The sequence below is a fragment of the Cyanistes caeruleus genome, chromosome 9 (genome assembly GCF_971803275.1).
Source record: "Cyanistes caeruleus chromosome 9, bCyaCae1.hap1.1, whole genome shotgun sequence".
Taxonomy (NCBI): Eukaryota; Metazoa; Chordata; class Aves; order Passeriformes; family Paridae; genus Cyanistes; species Cyanistes caeruleus.
In genome coordinates, this window is record NC_141709.1 from 17,802,038 (window position 1) to 17,818,413 (window position 16,376).

At 38.0% G+C, this 16,376-nt stretch overlaps 1 protein-coding gene across 14 annotated transcripts in view; it reads left to right on the top strand.

Annotated features, from left to right (window-relative positions):
* Positions 1-16,376, top strand: part of BCAR3 (BCAR3 adaptor protein, NSP family member) — a 97,541-nt gene that overhangs the window by 70,415 nt on the left and 10,750 nt on the right. For 11 of the 14 annotated variants that reach the window (XM_086901889.1, XM_086901888.1, XM_086901890.1 and 8 more), the window contains one exon: positions 15,436-15,564. In XM_086901889.1, coding sequence (XP_086758015.1) covers positions 15,436-15,564 — 129 coding nt within the window. Of the gene's footprint in view, positions 1-4,708; positions 4,872-4,985; positions 5,207-14,330; positions 14,912-15,435; positions 15,565-16,376 lie in introns of those variants that run through there. The other 3 variants (XM_023932052.2, XM_023932049.2, XM_086901894.1) reach the window with 3 other exon arrangements.

A 16,376-nucleotide genomic window follows, 5' to 3' on the forward strand; every position in this document is an offset into this window, starting at 1 on the left:
AGGTGGAGCTCAAGAACACGCTAGTTTTTGGTAGGATCAATTAAACCTACTGGTGGATTCATAATAAGAAGGTGTCTAGTAGGAAAGCCAGACCTACTAGCCAGATGACTTTGAAAAATTTGATCTTTAGTTTTTAACTAAAACATATAAATCTCAAAGGTATTTGGATGTTTTAAAATGCAAATTAGGACCTAGTAGGAAGCTCATAAGCAGGTTGGGCATTTATTTCTTGTACCTGCTGACCTGGGTTCTTATATGAGGCAGATTTTCAAAGAGATTTATTCAAGCAGCAGTATAAATTAACTAGATGCAAATTCTGTTTTCTCACTATTCCTGTACAACTGCAGCATATTTCTGAGTCTGCCTCAGGGAACCACGATAGAAAGGAGGAAGAAATTATTCTGACCTCTCCCACACCACACCTTGCAATGCAAACAAGGGTAATTACAACTGCAGCTCTATCTGTTGATTTATGATCAGAAGCTGTGCCAACAACAGCATGCAGGAAGTGAGGTTATCTGAGAGAACATGGAAGAGTCAGTTCTGTTAAGAATTGAGACAGGAATAGTAGGACATGAGATAGGGCTTCACATGCCTGTAGACATTTGAGTTAGGAACAGATAAAAGTAAGCCTTCTAACAGTGTTATCCCCTTTCTTCCACTTATTCTACACTTTAACAGGTGCTCAGCTATAAAGTTGGGCACTACCTGTATTTGGAGGTATCTGCCCCTAGAGCTTTGTTAGAGGTGATATGCCATTTCTGCAGGACTTACTGCTAAAACTAACTGGAGTAGGCATTGTAAAGATGTTTGCATGGACAAATTATTTCTCAGTTGTCCCATTTCCTTGCTTTTTATTTCATTAAAAATAGCAAATATCTAGTTATGGCAAAAGCTCTTACATATTAAATGAAAAATGTTTCAAATGAAGATGTAAGTTACTTGATTTTATTTGGGTTTTTTCTTTCAAATTATATTCCTATTGTTCTTTACTACAACCCCAGAGTTGCCATTTTGTAGCCATAGGCACTCAGACCATAGTTAGGTCATGCCCTATGTAATGGGGGCGTATCCATGTGATGTCACTTACTCAGCAGCAGTGCTTGGGGCTGGATCTAATCAGATTTGTGCTCTTGACCCTTGTACAGTGCACCGTGCCTGCTTTCATTTACAGCTGGCTTCCTGCCTGCATTGTTTACTTCCATTTAGTGCAGTGAAATGTAAAGCATTACATGTGTTTCACTGAATATTGTTCGGCTGATTTGAATGCTTAAATAGAGTAGAGCAGTGAAAAGCAAAGTGGCAAGCCAACAATTCCCTCATCTAATTTAGTCTGAAATTGTTTCTCTTTCTCTAATATGAAATCACAAATCATAATAATTCTGTGTATGAATTCTGAGCATTTCCATGACTGTGACTGGTATTTGGTTCAAAATAACTTCTTGTAGCTCAGGAGACTATTTTGGAAACTTCAGACTGTTTGTGAGTTTTCAAGCATTTCTATTTTCAAGGAGTGTGGTTGCTTTACTTGAGCCACTTAAAATCTTGAAGCCTTTTTTGTTTGTTTGTGATGAGAGAAAAAGAAAGTGACCTCTACTAAAGAAATTATCCCTGTTTTTTCTTGTTTTACCTGTACAATTAAAACAGCCTAAGAAGATTCCCCATGAGCAGGTTCACACTATCCTGTGTGAATGCCTCAAACTCTTGCATATGCAATGTGCTGTGAGCAGGCTGGGCACAGTTTAGGTGTGTCCAGGGAACACTGGGTAATTTAAACTAGACCATGAAAATATTGTGTATCACTTCAGAAGCTTTGTAATAACAGATGAGGTTAGCAGAGACTCCTTAATTTCTCTTCCTAATGGGCTATTAGGAGCTCAACACAGAATGTATGTTCCAAGTGTCCTTGAACTCATGTGGCCATCAATTCTATGAACTTAAAAATCCTTTCTTACTAAGCTTGGTTATAAAAAATAATCCAGCCAGCCATCCACAGAGACAGATGAAGGGGTTATCAGATAATTTAAGATTCTAGGAAGAATCTTTGAAAACAAAGAAATAAAGCTGATGGTTGACCTTTTGGTGCTGGAGAACATTTAAAATACATCAATAGATGACTTAGTGGAAGGATTGTATTTGATGTTTCTGAGGTACAATAAACAGGTTTGTTTTTCATATGCAGAATCCAAGAACCCAAACTACCAGTAAAAAATTGAAGGCCAGAAGAGTGAAAACGTGCCTAAGCCATCCTTTGTTTCTCTGAGTCAATATTTAAAAATGTAAATCTTACCTATGTATGAAGCATAACTGGAGCAGCCTGAGGGTTGTCCTCAATCATGATAGCCATCAGGACATACCATACTATCACACAGAGATTTCACACATCTCTTTGAGATTCCTTCCAGTAATACTAATTGTCATATTGCTGTAACACAGTGTCTTGCAAAGGTTGTTATCATTCATTGAGCTATCTAGGCAGAAGTCATACTAACCTTAATAAAAAGAAAAATCCCATTAGTTTAATTTTTAAAACATTTAAAGTTTGCTATTTAAATAAAGCATCCTCTTTCCTATCAGTTATACTGTTGATAGAAAGCATTGGCAGCTGCTGTATGAAATTGTACAGTATTAGTTTTAAGTATTAGTTTTTAAGGTTCATTATTTCTGGCATTCTCTCAACAAACGTAATCTTTGATTCTTTACTTCATTACAGGAAATAAAGATCTGGCAGTTACCATTTGTATTAGACTTGCCACTCCGATCCTCCTCTTTTTGAAAAGCTGGGGGTTTTTAGTCTTCATGATGGATGGGAACCTTTGTTTAAATTTCAGTGTAGGTTTACACATTGATAGGTCATAGTATTCCTGTCTTTTTTTTTTTCCAGCCCCATAAAGGATTCCTATTTGAAACTTCTTTTCAGAACAGAAGTTGTCACCTTATTTTGTACGGCTAAATCAGTTGTTTCTGCTGCCAAAATAGCTAAGTCATCCTAACAGCCCTTCTTGTCACCTATTGTAGTTTGCATTGCTTATCTTGATAGTTTCTGTTCGTGGTATTGCAAGTGGAACCTTAAGTGTGTGATACTAATATTGTCTTGCCAGCATTGTAAAGCAAAACCACCCTGATATATGCAGTCTTCAATATCATTTCCCTTTTTATCATCCCTCCCTCCTGCCCCTCCAGTTTTAAAATTGGATTAGGGTGTTATTATGAGAACTTTTGATTAATATTCTTTTAAAATATGGTACTTAATGAGATGTCCTGCCACAGTACCAGAAAATTTCAGTCAAGAAACAAGCATCACGGTTGAGGGTTTTGTGTTTGAAGTTTAGCAGGATATCTTCTAATCTTCTCTTATCTAACCATCTGCTAAAGCAATCCTGTGGAGTTCCTCAAAGTGGAAAAATAACTCAAAGTAAATTAAAATACACTGTAACACAGTGCAAAAAAAAAAAAAAAGGAGGGTACTTTCACATTCCTATTATATTATCTACTCATTCCTTGTTTGAGTTTGTCATAAAGTACTCTTCAGCAGGACTTCATCTTCAAAGTATTTTCAGCTTCTTTTCTGGCCAATCTTACATCTTTTTTCTTGCCAGCTTTATTACTTTACAGTCCATTTAATGTTCTGTTCTTTTATTCCTACATTGTTTACCTTTTCTCAGAGAGAGTCTCTGGCATAACATCATCTACACATGGCCAAGTAGTCTGGCTATCTTTATGAGCATTGTGGGTTTGGTGCATAACCTGGTGGTGGGTACCTGCAAACCTTCTGTGGTCAGATAGGTAAGAGAACTTTACACATCACACTTCCATGTTACCAACACTGAGGCTTCCTCTTCTTTTCAGATAGGCACTCCATCCCATTTTCCTTGAAAGGCGGTGCTCATTTTATGTCTTTTCTCAGTGCTGCTAATGTAATATACTTGTTGCTAATGAAATAGACAAGTAATGGTTCATTTTAACCACTCATTGTGACTGATTTATTCCTAAACCAAGATCTGGAATATCTGTGGCTTCTGTATTTTTTGTACCACCCAAGTAATAATTGATTGATCTCTTCAAAGTTTCTCATTCTTAAGTGTTACAGGTTGTCTTGTACCCCTCAATCCAGTCCATTTGGTTTCCTCTCACCAACTCTGTTAATTAGGCTACTATGGAGGTGATGTCTTGTCTCTCACAGTTAGCATAATTACCCAAGTTGTTTGCCTCTTTTTTGCCCTGGTTCTTGAGAGACCCTTGAGGTGTGTCAGGCAGATTCTTTGCTGATGAACAGTTTCCTGACTGATCAGTAAGCTAGGGACTGTGCTATCGAAGAGAATGGAATCACAGGCATAAATAAAATTGGTACTTTTTATTTTGTTGGAATGCTTACTTTTACTCTGCTAAATCAGACATGTTCATTTATTCAGGTCTTTCTTTCTCAAGCAGTTTGCACAATCCCATGGGACTATCACCAAGATAAAGCTGTCCACTGAGCGTTTGAAACGCGGAAGGTACCTTGGTTACCTGACAATGACAATGTTTATAGGGTTGGTTTCTTGCTATTTTTTTCCAAGGACTGTCTGTGTCCTGAGCTTCCTAATTAAAAATAAACAGATTTTTCATTTTGCTTGGTTACTGAAGCTTTGTTCTTACAGTTGTCAAACAGTAATCAACTGCTTTTCCTCTTGGTTTTTTTTCTTTTATGTGTGTATAATTGATGCAGGCAGAGATGTTGCAGGATTGAGCTGGAGCAACTGATTAAGCCTTTACCAGCACTGGGAGACAGGCATTGTAACTCAGCAAGAAGAGAAGTTTGGCTTGTGCTGATGCCTTAAACGCATCTCTGAGCCAGGGGATACCAAGATAGAGGAGCTAGGATTTCACTGGTGAGTGAAACAGATCACATGAGGATTCTGGCACTCTCTGTATGGCATGCTGGAAGCCAGCGTGCCAGCGGTCACTGAATTGATGGTATCAGCTTCAGCTGTGGAAAGTGTCCCAGACTGATACGTGAGTAGGGGGGTGTAGCAGCACTGGTAGGCAGTGGTGACACTGAAGAGCTTGCTGAACCTCAGAACACTGCTAGTAGTGACTGTTTATCTTCAGGCTTGAGGAACCACAGACAGCAGAACTGAAAATGCCGAAGGATTATAATGTTTTTCAAATGCTGATTGCAGCACTTTGCTGCTTTTATCATCGTAAGTCTATTATCAGATTCAAGGTAGGTTCTCTTTTTCAACTACAGTGTGCTAGTCAGTAATGGTTTCAGTTTTTGTTTAGAAGTGTTTGTTGTCATACCATGGTTGGGTACAGAGTGTTTCTCTTTTAAAGAACACCTTTACAATTCACTATTGTCTCAGAGAGAAGCTTAAGCAACTTGCAGTTTCATGAGCCTGAAGCTGGCTGTCTTTATGTTTAGGGACTTACTTTATGATTTGGGACTTAGTGAGGAGGATTTTAGGAAATTTTCAAGTTTTCAGAATTTAACTGATCAGACCATTTGGTTCCCTAATGTTTTTCACCTATTTAAGGAAAACACAGAGAATTGTGCTCAGGAGCATAGCTGTTTTTTAAATGTTTCAGATAATTTTAGGTTTGTCCTTATGTTTTAGATATTTTTTAATTGCAACATGCACAAAATCATATACTCCTAGGAAGGTTTGGGTTGGGAGGAATCTTTTAAGGTCATCTTGTTCAAGCCCCGTGCCATGGGCAGGGACATAATTTACTTTATGCAAAAATGTGCCATATACAATGTAAGTACAGGAAAAGCCTTCATAATCATTTTGAGTTACACTTACAGAAGTGTCCAAGTGACTTTGGAATTGTAGTCATGTGGGCATCTAACTACTTTTGACAATCTGAGTTACACTTAAACTTTTTAATCTTTTTATTTAACATGTGAATTGTTCTTTAATACCGTGGAGGACTTAAGCGAGGGAAGGATGTGAAGATTGCTATCTTCTGGCCATGGCTTTCAAACTTTGGTGGAGGCACTTAAAAGCTGGGGACAGCAATCCCCTTCTCTCACCTTCAGTGATTTAGCCTTATAGCTGTCCATTTCTCAAAGTGGGGTGTGGGGCTCAGTCTTTTGGGCACTCTGAAAAAGCGATTCTGATCAGATAGACTTCTTCTGACTGGGAGAGATGTCAGCAATTATCATCACAATAGAGAGCTAAATATGCTCTATTGTGTTGTAATTGATTTTCATTCTAGTTTCAAGGCTTAATTCTCCAGTTCTAGAACTTTTTAAATGACATTGGGGTTTATTGTTGGCTGTCCAGAAGAGTGAGAAAACTTGTTCTTGACCATGTATATGCCCTTTGTTTAACTTGGCATGTATTTCTAATACCTAAAATAATGGTGGTGCTGTCATAGCAACTTTCCATTTAGCCTAATCCATAAAGTCTCTAGAGAAGCTGAAACATTAATAGTGTTTGCTGTATGGAGAGTAAAAAATAAAACCTTTTATGTAGAAACAAATTACAGTTGGGGGTCTTTCAAAAATAATGTTCTATTTAAAGAGATTTGCAGCATTTAAAATAGATTTGAATGCATGTGTTCCAGTATGCAGATTTAGCAATAGTTAAATCTGATTAACTGCTATTTGAAGAAGTTTGGATGGTAGGGAACTGGGGTGCATTTGCTGAAGAGAAAGTGGCTGTAGGTATAGAAATAGCTGGTGGTCAAATCAAGTAATGTCTTGAACCTTGGGGCCCAATGGTATGGATTCTGTGAAATGCTAAAGAGCCTAGGATGGTGTGAACAATAAGATCATATGAAATGAAGTCATGGGGGTTTTATTTTTTGTTATTATTATTTAATTTTTTTAATAATAAAGCAAAATCAGTTTTTGTAATTAGATGAAGTTAATTCTTGGTTTTAGTAGTAATTACAAGTGTAATGCAATACCAGATTGATCCATAAATAAACATGCCAAAGTTCTCAACCACCCCTGAGAGATTCAGATGTTTTTCTGCATTGAGATGAATTCCTTACGTTATCCAGTTGAATTGAAAGCAGTATGTGGCCAAGCTCAGAGATGCCTTGTTGTGTCCCACCAAAGCACAGGAAGCAGTACAGCACTTGAGCACTCCTATTTTGTGGCAGTTAATTTCAGTGTGTGAAACTGAGGTCTCAACTGCAGATATTTGGGTTATTTTCCCATGTATTGATAGAAAATGTAATGCTCATTGCAGAACATCTGAACTTGGATCAACTCATTATTCAGTCATGATGTGTCAGTACCTTTAATGATCCTATTTGGTTTTTATAGCTGTTTACTGCCAAGGTCAGCTTTTACATTGAGGGAAATAGAGAAACTTCAAGGCAAAGGGGCTCGTGTTTGTGTTTTAAAAATAAGTGAAGATTAAATACTAAATTGTGACTTGTGCCACTTACAAGCCAAAATATTTTTTTTTAAATTTGCATTTTTTGGAAGAGAAGAAGTTAAGACTAAATCAGTGATAAACAGTACCTTAAATGTAGAGGTCTAAATTAATGAAATCCACTTGGCCACAACACAGGGGTTTTTTAGGACTAGTCAGTATAGTTGTCATGATCAGATAGGGAAGGGCCTTGAAGTTCAAGTATTTTCATTCTTAATTCTCTGCTATGATTCACCCTCAGCTGAAGCTGTGCAAAAGGGGAAAGCCACTCCAATTATCAGGACTGCCAAGTGTTGTAACTTCCAGCACATTGATGTAGCACATTAGTGAGTAATGTACTAATGCCGTGAATGTGATGTGCGTAAGAAGCCTTTTATAAGCAGCTACTTACTGCAAGTGCCATCTCTTATCTTGGGTGAATTGCAAACACTTTTTATAGATAGTAGATCTTAATATTTCTTCAGTGTGTGATGATCTAAATCTGTTCATTGGCATCCTCAGGCTTCATATATCCAGTTTCAGCATATATATGGAGGCAGTTGGATTTGATAACGCATGAGTTACTTGTAATCACCCCTCAGCATTATCAGTCTGCCTTTTCAATGTTAGATTTTTTATTGTTGGAGAGGGAAAGATGTGAAAACACTGCTCAAAATTATGTGAAGTTTTTTTTAACTCCCTGAACTTGGATTTCCCATTGTCTTGTTGCTGAGTTTGAGTTTTGATGAGTCAAAATTTTTTTGGATGAGTCAAAACTTCTTTTCAATTTCCCATGGTAATTTTATAGTTACACTGCAGCAAAAATTTCATTATCTTCTGTCATAAATATGTAGATAGCACAGGGTCCAATGGTACTCAGTAAGTGGCTTCTTTTAATGGGAATATTCTTCAGTAGGTATTTGTGCATTTAACTTCTTTGTAGTATCTATTTTTTAGGTATGTCTCCAATTAAAACAAACAAAAAACCCTACGTAACTGCTAACATCATTTACATTTGGAAATGCAAATTCCTGGGGTCACTGAGTGGGAGATTATGATTTGACTAACACTCAACTCAGGATTTCTCAGGATCTGTATTCCAGAAACAAAACTCTCCTAGCTCTGAATGTTGTTACGTAGAAATGTAAGGATTTGTTTTAAGTGTGGAGATGTAGTGGAAAATGGTTATTGAATCCGCTAGAATTAAGTTTTCCCATTACCTTCACTTAACATTAAACTGGTCTTTGTACTAAAAGACTTTTTTTAGTACCCTCATTCTAAATAAGCATCTTGCTTATTAGTTGTCATGATTTGAGCCCAGCTGATAGCTACATACCATGCAGCCACTCACCCACCCCATCCCAGCCCCTGGGAGAATAGAGAGGAGAATCAAAACTAAAACTTCTAGGTTGACAGAAGAACAGTTTATTAATTGAAATGAAGTAAAATACAATCACACTAGTAAATAAGAATAATGGTAACAAAGAGGAAAAAAGCACAAGTGATGCACAATACAGTTGTTCACCACACACACTGACTGATGTCAGACCCTGTCCCTGAACTCCTATCAGCCCTGCTTCAAGGTAATTCTCCATTGTGTATACTGGGCATGATGTTCTGTGGTGTGGAATATCTCTTTGGCCAATTTAGGTCACCTGTTATGGCTGTGCTCCCTCCCAGCTTTTTGTGCACTTCCTCACTGGCACAGCATGAGACACAAAGAGTCCTTAACTTAGGATAAACATGACTTAGCAACAACCAAAACATCAGAGTATTATCAACATTGAATCCAAAACATTGCACTGTACCAGCTACTGAGAGGAAATTAACTCTATGACAACCAAAACCAGAAAAAATTGGCCACTTTTCTGTGACTGCCAGGCAACTTTTGTTGTTCATAGTAGCAGAGTGAGAACATGCACATGTTGGAGTTCATCTGATTTTAAAGAGACATTGCAGTCAAGGGGAAAGTTTTCATGATAATTTGTTATCTTTTCATCATTAACCTCAAAAGTTGTCACCAGTGCATCTGGAAATCTTGTGGCTTCAGAATTGCCATTCTCCCGTATTAATGAATTTCTCTGAGTAAATTACCCATTCTGTACCACCTGTTACTTAACACAGCACTTGCTATAGTCCTGTGTGAACTTTGTGCCCTCTGGTAGGTTAGAGAAAGCTGTCTCTGTGAAGAACGTTGCACCAGCTATGTTCAGTTTCCAAGTTAATCAGAAAATTGATTCCTGTGTTTAGAATTCCCTTTTTCCTGTTAATTCTTTCTCAAAAAAATAAAAATTCAGAAATCACTGTGTTTTTGTTTTGTAAGGTGTTGACCAATGATGCTGCTTTTCTGTACAGGAGAAAATAAGACAAAAATGTTTCTGAACAATATTGAAACATTTGGTTCTGCATGTAAATGCTCAGTGCAAGTATGTTGTGTTTGGTGGCCAGTTAGTAGAGTTATAAGTAAAATTGTATACACTGTATTCATTAAAACACCTTATAAATTCATGTAATTGTATATTTTTAAGTGCTTGTATTCATAGTGCCAGATAAGCAGTCTGGTTAGGATCACGAGGGCACAGGATTAAACACTGAAAGAATCTCTGCAGCCTGTGAATTATATATTGATCCAGAAACGAAACTTGGAATCCATGATTAAAATGTTCATTTTCTGTATGAACAAATTGATTGCTCTCTAGCGGCTTGGAATTAGAGGAGTTTCATTCTTCTTCGATTTCCCAGATGTTTTTGATGTTTGGTGTCTGTGTTCTCCCTTCTTTCTTGTTTCATATCTTCATTTTCCCTCTTGGTATTTCCTGTTCTTGCCCCAGCATCCGCTTCTATTTTCTGTTGATTGTCTTTCTGTTAAATTATCCCCTTGGCTAAAAGCTATGTAAATCTCACAAAATTTAAGTTTTTCATTAATCACAAATGTCCCATCTCCTCATTTGTTTGAAGGCTCTGTAGGACCTAGTGATTTTACCCAGTCAGACAGTCACAGTTTAGCATTCATAGTGTACTTAAGCAAACATAGCAGGCCTCCAGTGTTGCAGAAAAGATGGATTTGTGAGAAATCTTAAATAGCTTTGGTTGAGATGGATTCAGTACATTTATTAAAACTTTAAACAAAGTACTAAAATTTTGGGAAAGGTATGGACTTGGCTTTCTTCCTTAGATCACACTTCAGTTTTCACAAAGCTGTTCTCATTTATCCCTAATAACCATCTCTTCTCTTTTTTTCTTTTTCCTGAAACCTTCAAGGCAACAGGAAATCAGGTATGTCCAAGGCTGCCTGTTGGGCTCATTTAACTGTTACCTGGCAGAGCTGTGCAAAGCACCAGCAAGTAATTGAGATTGGATGGGAATGTGGCCCCCTTTAGTCTGGTACCTGTAACAGGCCTTGGCTGTGCTTTACATAAATAATACTTTCTTTGCCAGAAGGATACAGAGATGATGTGAATTTTGGCTTTATCCTGAACCAGATGAGGGGTTCTAGCATGACAGATTTTGGACCACTTCCAGTGTCTAAAATTAAAAGCCTTTCTCTTATAATTCAAATTGTTTTAGAGAAAAAAAAAAAAAAAAAAAAGAAACATTTAAAAACCCCACAACTGAACAAAAATGCCAAAACAATAAACCAAACACACCATCACATTAGAGAGGAATGAATTAATAACAATACAGAAATAACTGTGGGACTTCTCTCGTTTACTACCAACCTCATACAGTAGATTATTCAGCACAATCTAATGTGATAAATTCCGCTAGGATGGTTAACACAAGTTTGCTAAAGCAAGTTGCCTTTGGAGAGTGCCAAACATTCACATGAAAGTAACCTCATGGACGCTTAAGCAGCAGATTATTGTGAGAAAGTCCCATTAAAATACATTCACAAATTTCAGAGGCACAGCATATTGTGGTAGGTAGGTCAAGTCCTCTTCAAATTTGCCCTAAATGAGATCATAGTTTGATGTTTTATTTCTTTAAACTTTGGTATTCTCCAGGTTTTTGTAGAGTAGATTAACATTTGCCTGGAAAAAAAAAATAAAGTAATATGTAAAATTAAGGATAGCTTGTTACATCTGTAAGCATAATTTGCTATTAGATTAATAGCCCTGAAGTGGAAATCCTTTGTGAAATATAATAAACTGCCAAGGGGTTTCTTAGTTTATAACTACTGACTGATTTTTTTTCCTCCTTCCAAAGTCTTGGCTCTCTAGGTTTTCCATCATGTATGTAAATAGAATTGAGAGGTTTTGATGGAGGCTAATAATATTGTATTGCTAGGTAGTTATGTATTTTTATTTTAAGGACCTGTTCACAAAAACTCAGCATGGCAGAAATATCTTAAAATAGCACCAGGACTGGAAACAATGCAAGTGAAATGTGAACAAACAGTTCTGGAAAGCACACAGAGGGAGTTCTTTGTAGGCCAGGAAAAGCATTTGTATTAGAAAACAGTTCTGCTGACTTGATATGCTTTTTATTCCAGGGATATCTGACAGGGTTGTTACTATTGAAGATCTCATCATGTATAACTGGAAGCTTCCCTGTGTTGCTTCAACCATGTTTTGTTGCAAAATACATGGAAGTCTTTCATTTTTCCTTAGATTATTTTAAAATTCCTTTTTACCATCCACTTCACTATCTAGCTGTAAATGTAAATTCAGCGGTTGAGTAGAAGCCAACAAAGTGTCTTAGGCAAAGAAATAAAACAAGATACTGCTAAATGAAGGTTTGTCAGGATGAAGTTAGCGCAAACTTGCAGCCTACCATTGTTGCCCATTAACTTTTGGGTGCCATTGGGAAATGAGGCTGAAGCATCTGCATCATGCTATGTGGAATGTCACCTTTCTTTTGAGAGAAAGCCCATTGGCATAGCTGATAGTGTTGTAAGCCTACCCTCTTCTTTATTTCCAGGCTCACGTGCTTGCGCTGGCTGTGCCTGGAGTGATTTTTGAGCCTTTCGTGATGTGAAGTTCAGTGTATGCAGAGATTCTTGCAGAGCAGAGACCTTGGGTGTAGTGTTTAGTGTAGAAGGGTATTGGCTGGTGAGATTACAGACAGTTCATCAGTCTGTATTCTCAGTCATAATTCTCCTTTAGTAGGTTCTATGAGAAATCAATCTCAGTGAACAAAAAACTGTCCAGGAAGACGTGCTATTGCTAAACTTGCTTACCCAGGCAGTTTTCCCCTTCTGTATCCTGGGATTTGTGCTAGCCACTGGAGCTCTTTCACTAAGTTCTGAGTTGCATTAAGGTTATTTAAGCATGTTTGCTTCATCTCAGGAGATGTCTGACCTCTCTGGCAGTTGGAGAATGTATTCCATGTGGTAGACCATGGTAGAGAGGATTTTTAGCAAACCAATAATTATGAAAGTTCTCTGTTTAATTAATTTGGATTCCTTAAATGTTGTTTGTTTGGTTTTTTTTTGCTGTGTTGTAAGATGTGGTTCAGGTTCAATTTGTGTCTCATTAACTTCATTTGAGTAATGAAAAATCCATTCAACCACCAGAAGACATTCTAGGTTTCTACGCTGTATTTGTAATTAATGTGTATCTCTAAGTGGATCATCCTGGTATTTTTAAGATAATTCATTTCAGTACCATGGATGAAACTAGTCCATTTCATCCTATATAGGTCTTTGGTAGAGACCTGTAGTTCTTTTTGTTGGATAAATGTATAACTCTCCTAAGCGAATTCAGTTACTGCCTTTGAATCCTATAGTCTGTTCTGTTTTCAATAGCTCTGCCCACCACTGAGATACAGTGAAATGCTTTTGCAAAGATGGTAACAATTTCTGTAGCAGCTTTGGGTCCTTTAAGACCTCTTTTCAGTCAAAAGCATCTTTTGAAACCTTAAATAAAATTCACATTAAAGTAGTAGTTCCTCTCAGAAGATCAGCAAAACACACAGCTATGACTTTAAGATCTTGTTACACCATTGCAACTGGATGTTTTTGTTTACCCTGGAGGGAGTATTTTAAAAGTTCTCCAGCCACTTCCTTGTGCAGTCAGGGGAAAAGGTGCTTTTGAAAAGCCTCAGCTCAATTTGTGTGCTCTTTACCTTCAGCTTGTGTAGATGCTATAATACTTGCTATCATTCTCTAAGACAAGGCAGTGAAAGGGCTGTTAATTTTGGAATCGTTGCCAGTGAGCTTTAAATGGGTTCCCAGCCATTTAAGTTGGGAAATAACAAGTGGTAGGCATGTGCCAGAGGTCCTTCACCTGTGCTGATCTGATAGGTCACAAGGTTTGGCGTGGAGGGGGCATTTTTGGCCTTCTTTATGTTTTGACACTTCAGTATGCTTTTGGACTTCAGTTCTCAACAAGCCTCTTCTGTCGCTTCTTGTACATTCAGTGAAGGTTTGTTGGGGTTTTTTTTTATGGCATGGTTTCTTTCTGCAGTCTTCTATAAAGCTTGGAAGGAGTTGATGCAGAACCTTAATGTACAAAAGCACAAAGAATTTGCTCCTTGTTGAAAGTGCTTGTCCATTTTGAACCATACTTGTATGGATAAATAACACCCTGTTCTGGTTCACAGAAGGGAAACTAAGGTGAAAAGTGATTCTTTACCAGGTTGTTTTTATTCTCTGCCTTTCTATGTTAGCTACTAGTGTTTGTCTAAGAGAAGCCTTCGTTTTCTCTGAGAAAAGCAGAGAGGAGAATTTATCTCAGAATTTCTTTGGGTTCCCAGCATGTTTAAATTACCTTGGCAGCAGGATGCCTCCTCTGGCATTATTCCACCAAAAATCTGCTGTCTGGTAATGTGTTGTAATTCAGTCTGCCTGAAATTGCAGAGAGGTTCATTAAAAGAAGTGTTAAATGTGTGCCACCTGCTCCCACGGTTCAGTGCTGTGAGTATTCACTGTGAAGAAGAAAAAGCTAGAGAGAGCAGTGTTCATGGAAAGAACAGGAATTGGTGGGCAAACCTTCCCAGTTCTTTTTTAAATAATGTGTGTGTTTCTTATTTTCATCAGTGTGTCAATTAAAAGAACCTGTGAGCTTTGTCTCATGTCCAGACCTAAGAAAAAATCCATAACACATGGGAGCAAAATGCTGCATTTTGCTGGAGGTTCCCCCCCTCTCTCCTTATCCCTCTCTTTTTTCTTTTTTTTTTTTTTAATGGTCTTTCTCTGAAGAGAGGTTATACTCTGATTCTTTGATCAGTGTAGAACATGTTCTCAGGCTTTTGAAACCTTTCAGCACAACAAAGATGGGCTGGAGTCCCAGCCCTTGGAGAATGAAAGGAAGTCCAAAGTATTTCCCTCCTCTGAGTGCTTGTGAAAGAGAACATGGCTACTCCAGAGAAGATCCTGCACCTCACTCTGAGCAGCACTGCATTCATAAGGACTAGCGAGCCAGAGTGGACCAGCATGAAAGCTGTGCTCCAAGAGTAGATGAAGACAAGAAATTTTCCAGAAAATCTTGCAGTAGTTGTATAGTGATGATGGAGATATCTTCAAGCAAAACTCGTGCCATTTGTGCTAAGGGGCAACAAGAGCTTTTGTCCTTTAGAAAAGGAACATCTTGGATGAGCAGATTTCATGACCATTAGGAGTAAGCACTTTAAGACTGAAATTTTCCTTTGGCAAATTGGTTCTTTGGCAACAGAAATATTGAACAGCTAAGTATGTCCAGCTTAGACTGTCTTGATACTTTTGGAATATTCCTAACCAGATGGGTTCAAAGGGGGCTGCTGGGAAAGAATCTAAATTTAAAATGTAAGTTTTAAGTAAGAGGAAGAATATTGGAGCAGGGCATTTGGGTCCAGCTCCATTTTTTTGGATATAGCTAGAATTCTTATTGGAAAGAGGAAGTAAGAGAAGTGACTTTGTAGGTGTGTCATTATTAGTTTGGTGTACAGGCAGAACACTTTGCTCCATTCCATGCGGTGTAGAACAATCACATGTTATCTCACAGAATGCTGGGGTTTGCAAATACAATCTAGAGAGCAAAGCCAAGCCAGCCTGCTGAAAGCAGCACCTGCATTCCAGTGCAGGTCATATGATGGAAGTTATAACCCAGGTAAAATGTTAATCACTAAACTTGGCACAGTTGAAGCTTTTAATCTTTTATTGCAGTTTTCTAGGGAGAGGCAAGTTATGGACAACAGCCCGGAAAAACTGAAGAAGGAATTAGAGGAAGAACTGCAGCTGAGTAGTGAAGACTTGCGTAGCCATGCCTGGTACCACGGACGTATTCCTCGGCAGGTAGGTGGCCTTGGCATTGCCAAGTGTGCTTGGAGCTTTTACAGATGAGCAGAATTTCACTGATGTGCTGCACACATCTCTGGTACCTGGATTAATTTAGTAGGAGCATAATGCCTATTTGTATGAAAGCTGTGGTATATATCACAGCTTGGCATAAAATGAGGCCGAGGAAGGACTCAGGGCAGACCCTGGTGGCAAACAGATATATTTCAGGATTTTTGTGCACTGTATAAATCTGGAAATGGAATTTAAACTTTGTATAAGAATACTGTGATCACATATTGTTTAGAGAACACTGACATTAATTTGGTTCAGTATTCTTAATGAAAGTTAAAATGTTGTTTACTTTCTCTCTTGCACTTGGAACTTGGGGGAGAGGGGGAAAAGAAACGCAACAAAATCAATTCAATCGCTTTCATTTAGATCCGATCAAACGCAGTTACAAACACGGTAAGGCTGAGGTTGGATCGGAACTTCCAGAGCCGCTGGAGCTCCCCCTGCGGGCCTCCCTCAGCCCCAGGGCAGGGCCGGCTCAGCTGCCCCGCACTTTGCTCTTGGCGTCCTTTTTATCACATGAAACTACTAACTCAAAACAGAAAAGCTAGGTGTCTCTGACTCTTCCTAGTCACTAGTATTTGCATGCAGCGTTCACAAAGAATAAAAAAAATGAAAGCTTCTGTCATGTAAGGCAACAATGAAAGGGCAGAATCCAGGATCTTGTGTTAATGGCTTCTGAACTTGATTGTGACTCTATATTCAGGTACTTTAAACTTAAATTCCTGGGTCACTACTTTCCCTTCATGCCTTATTTT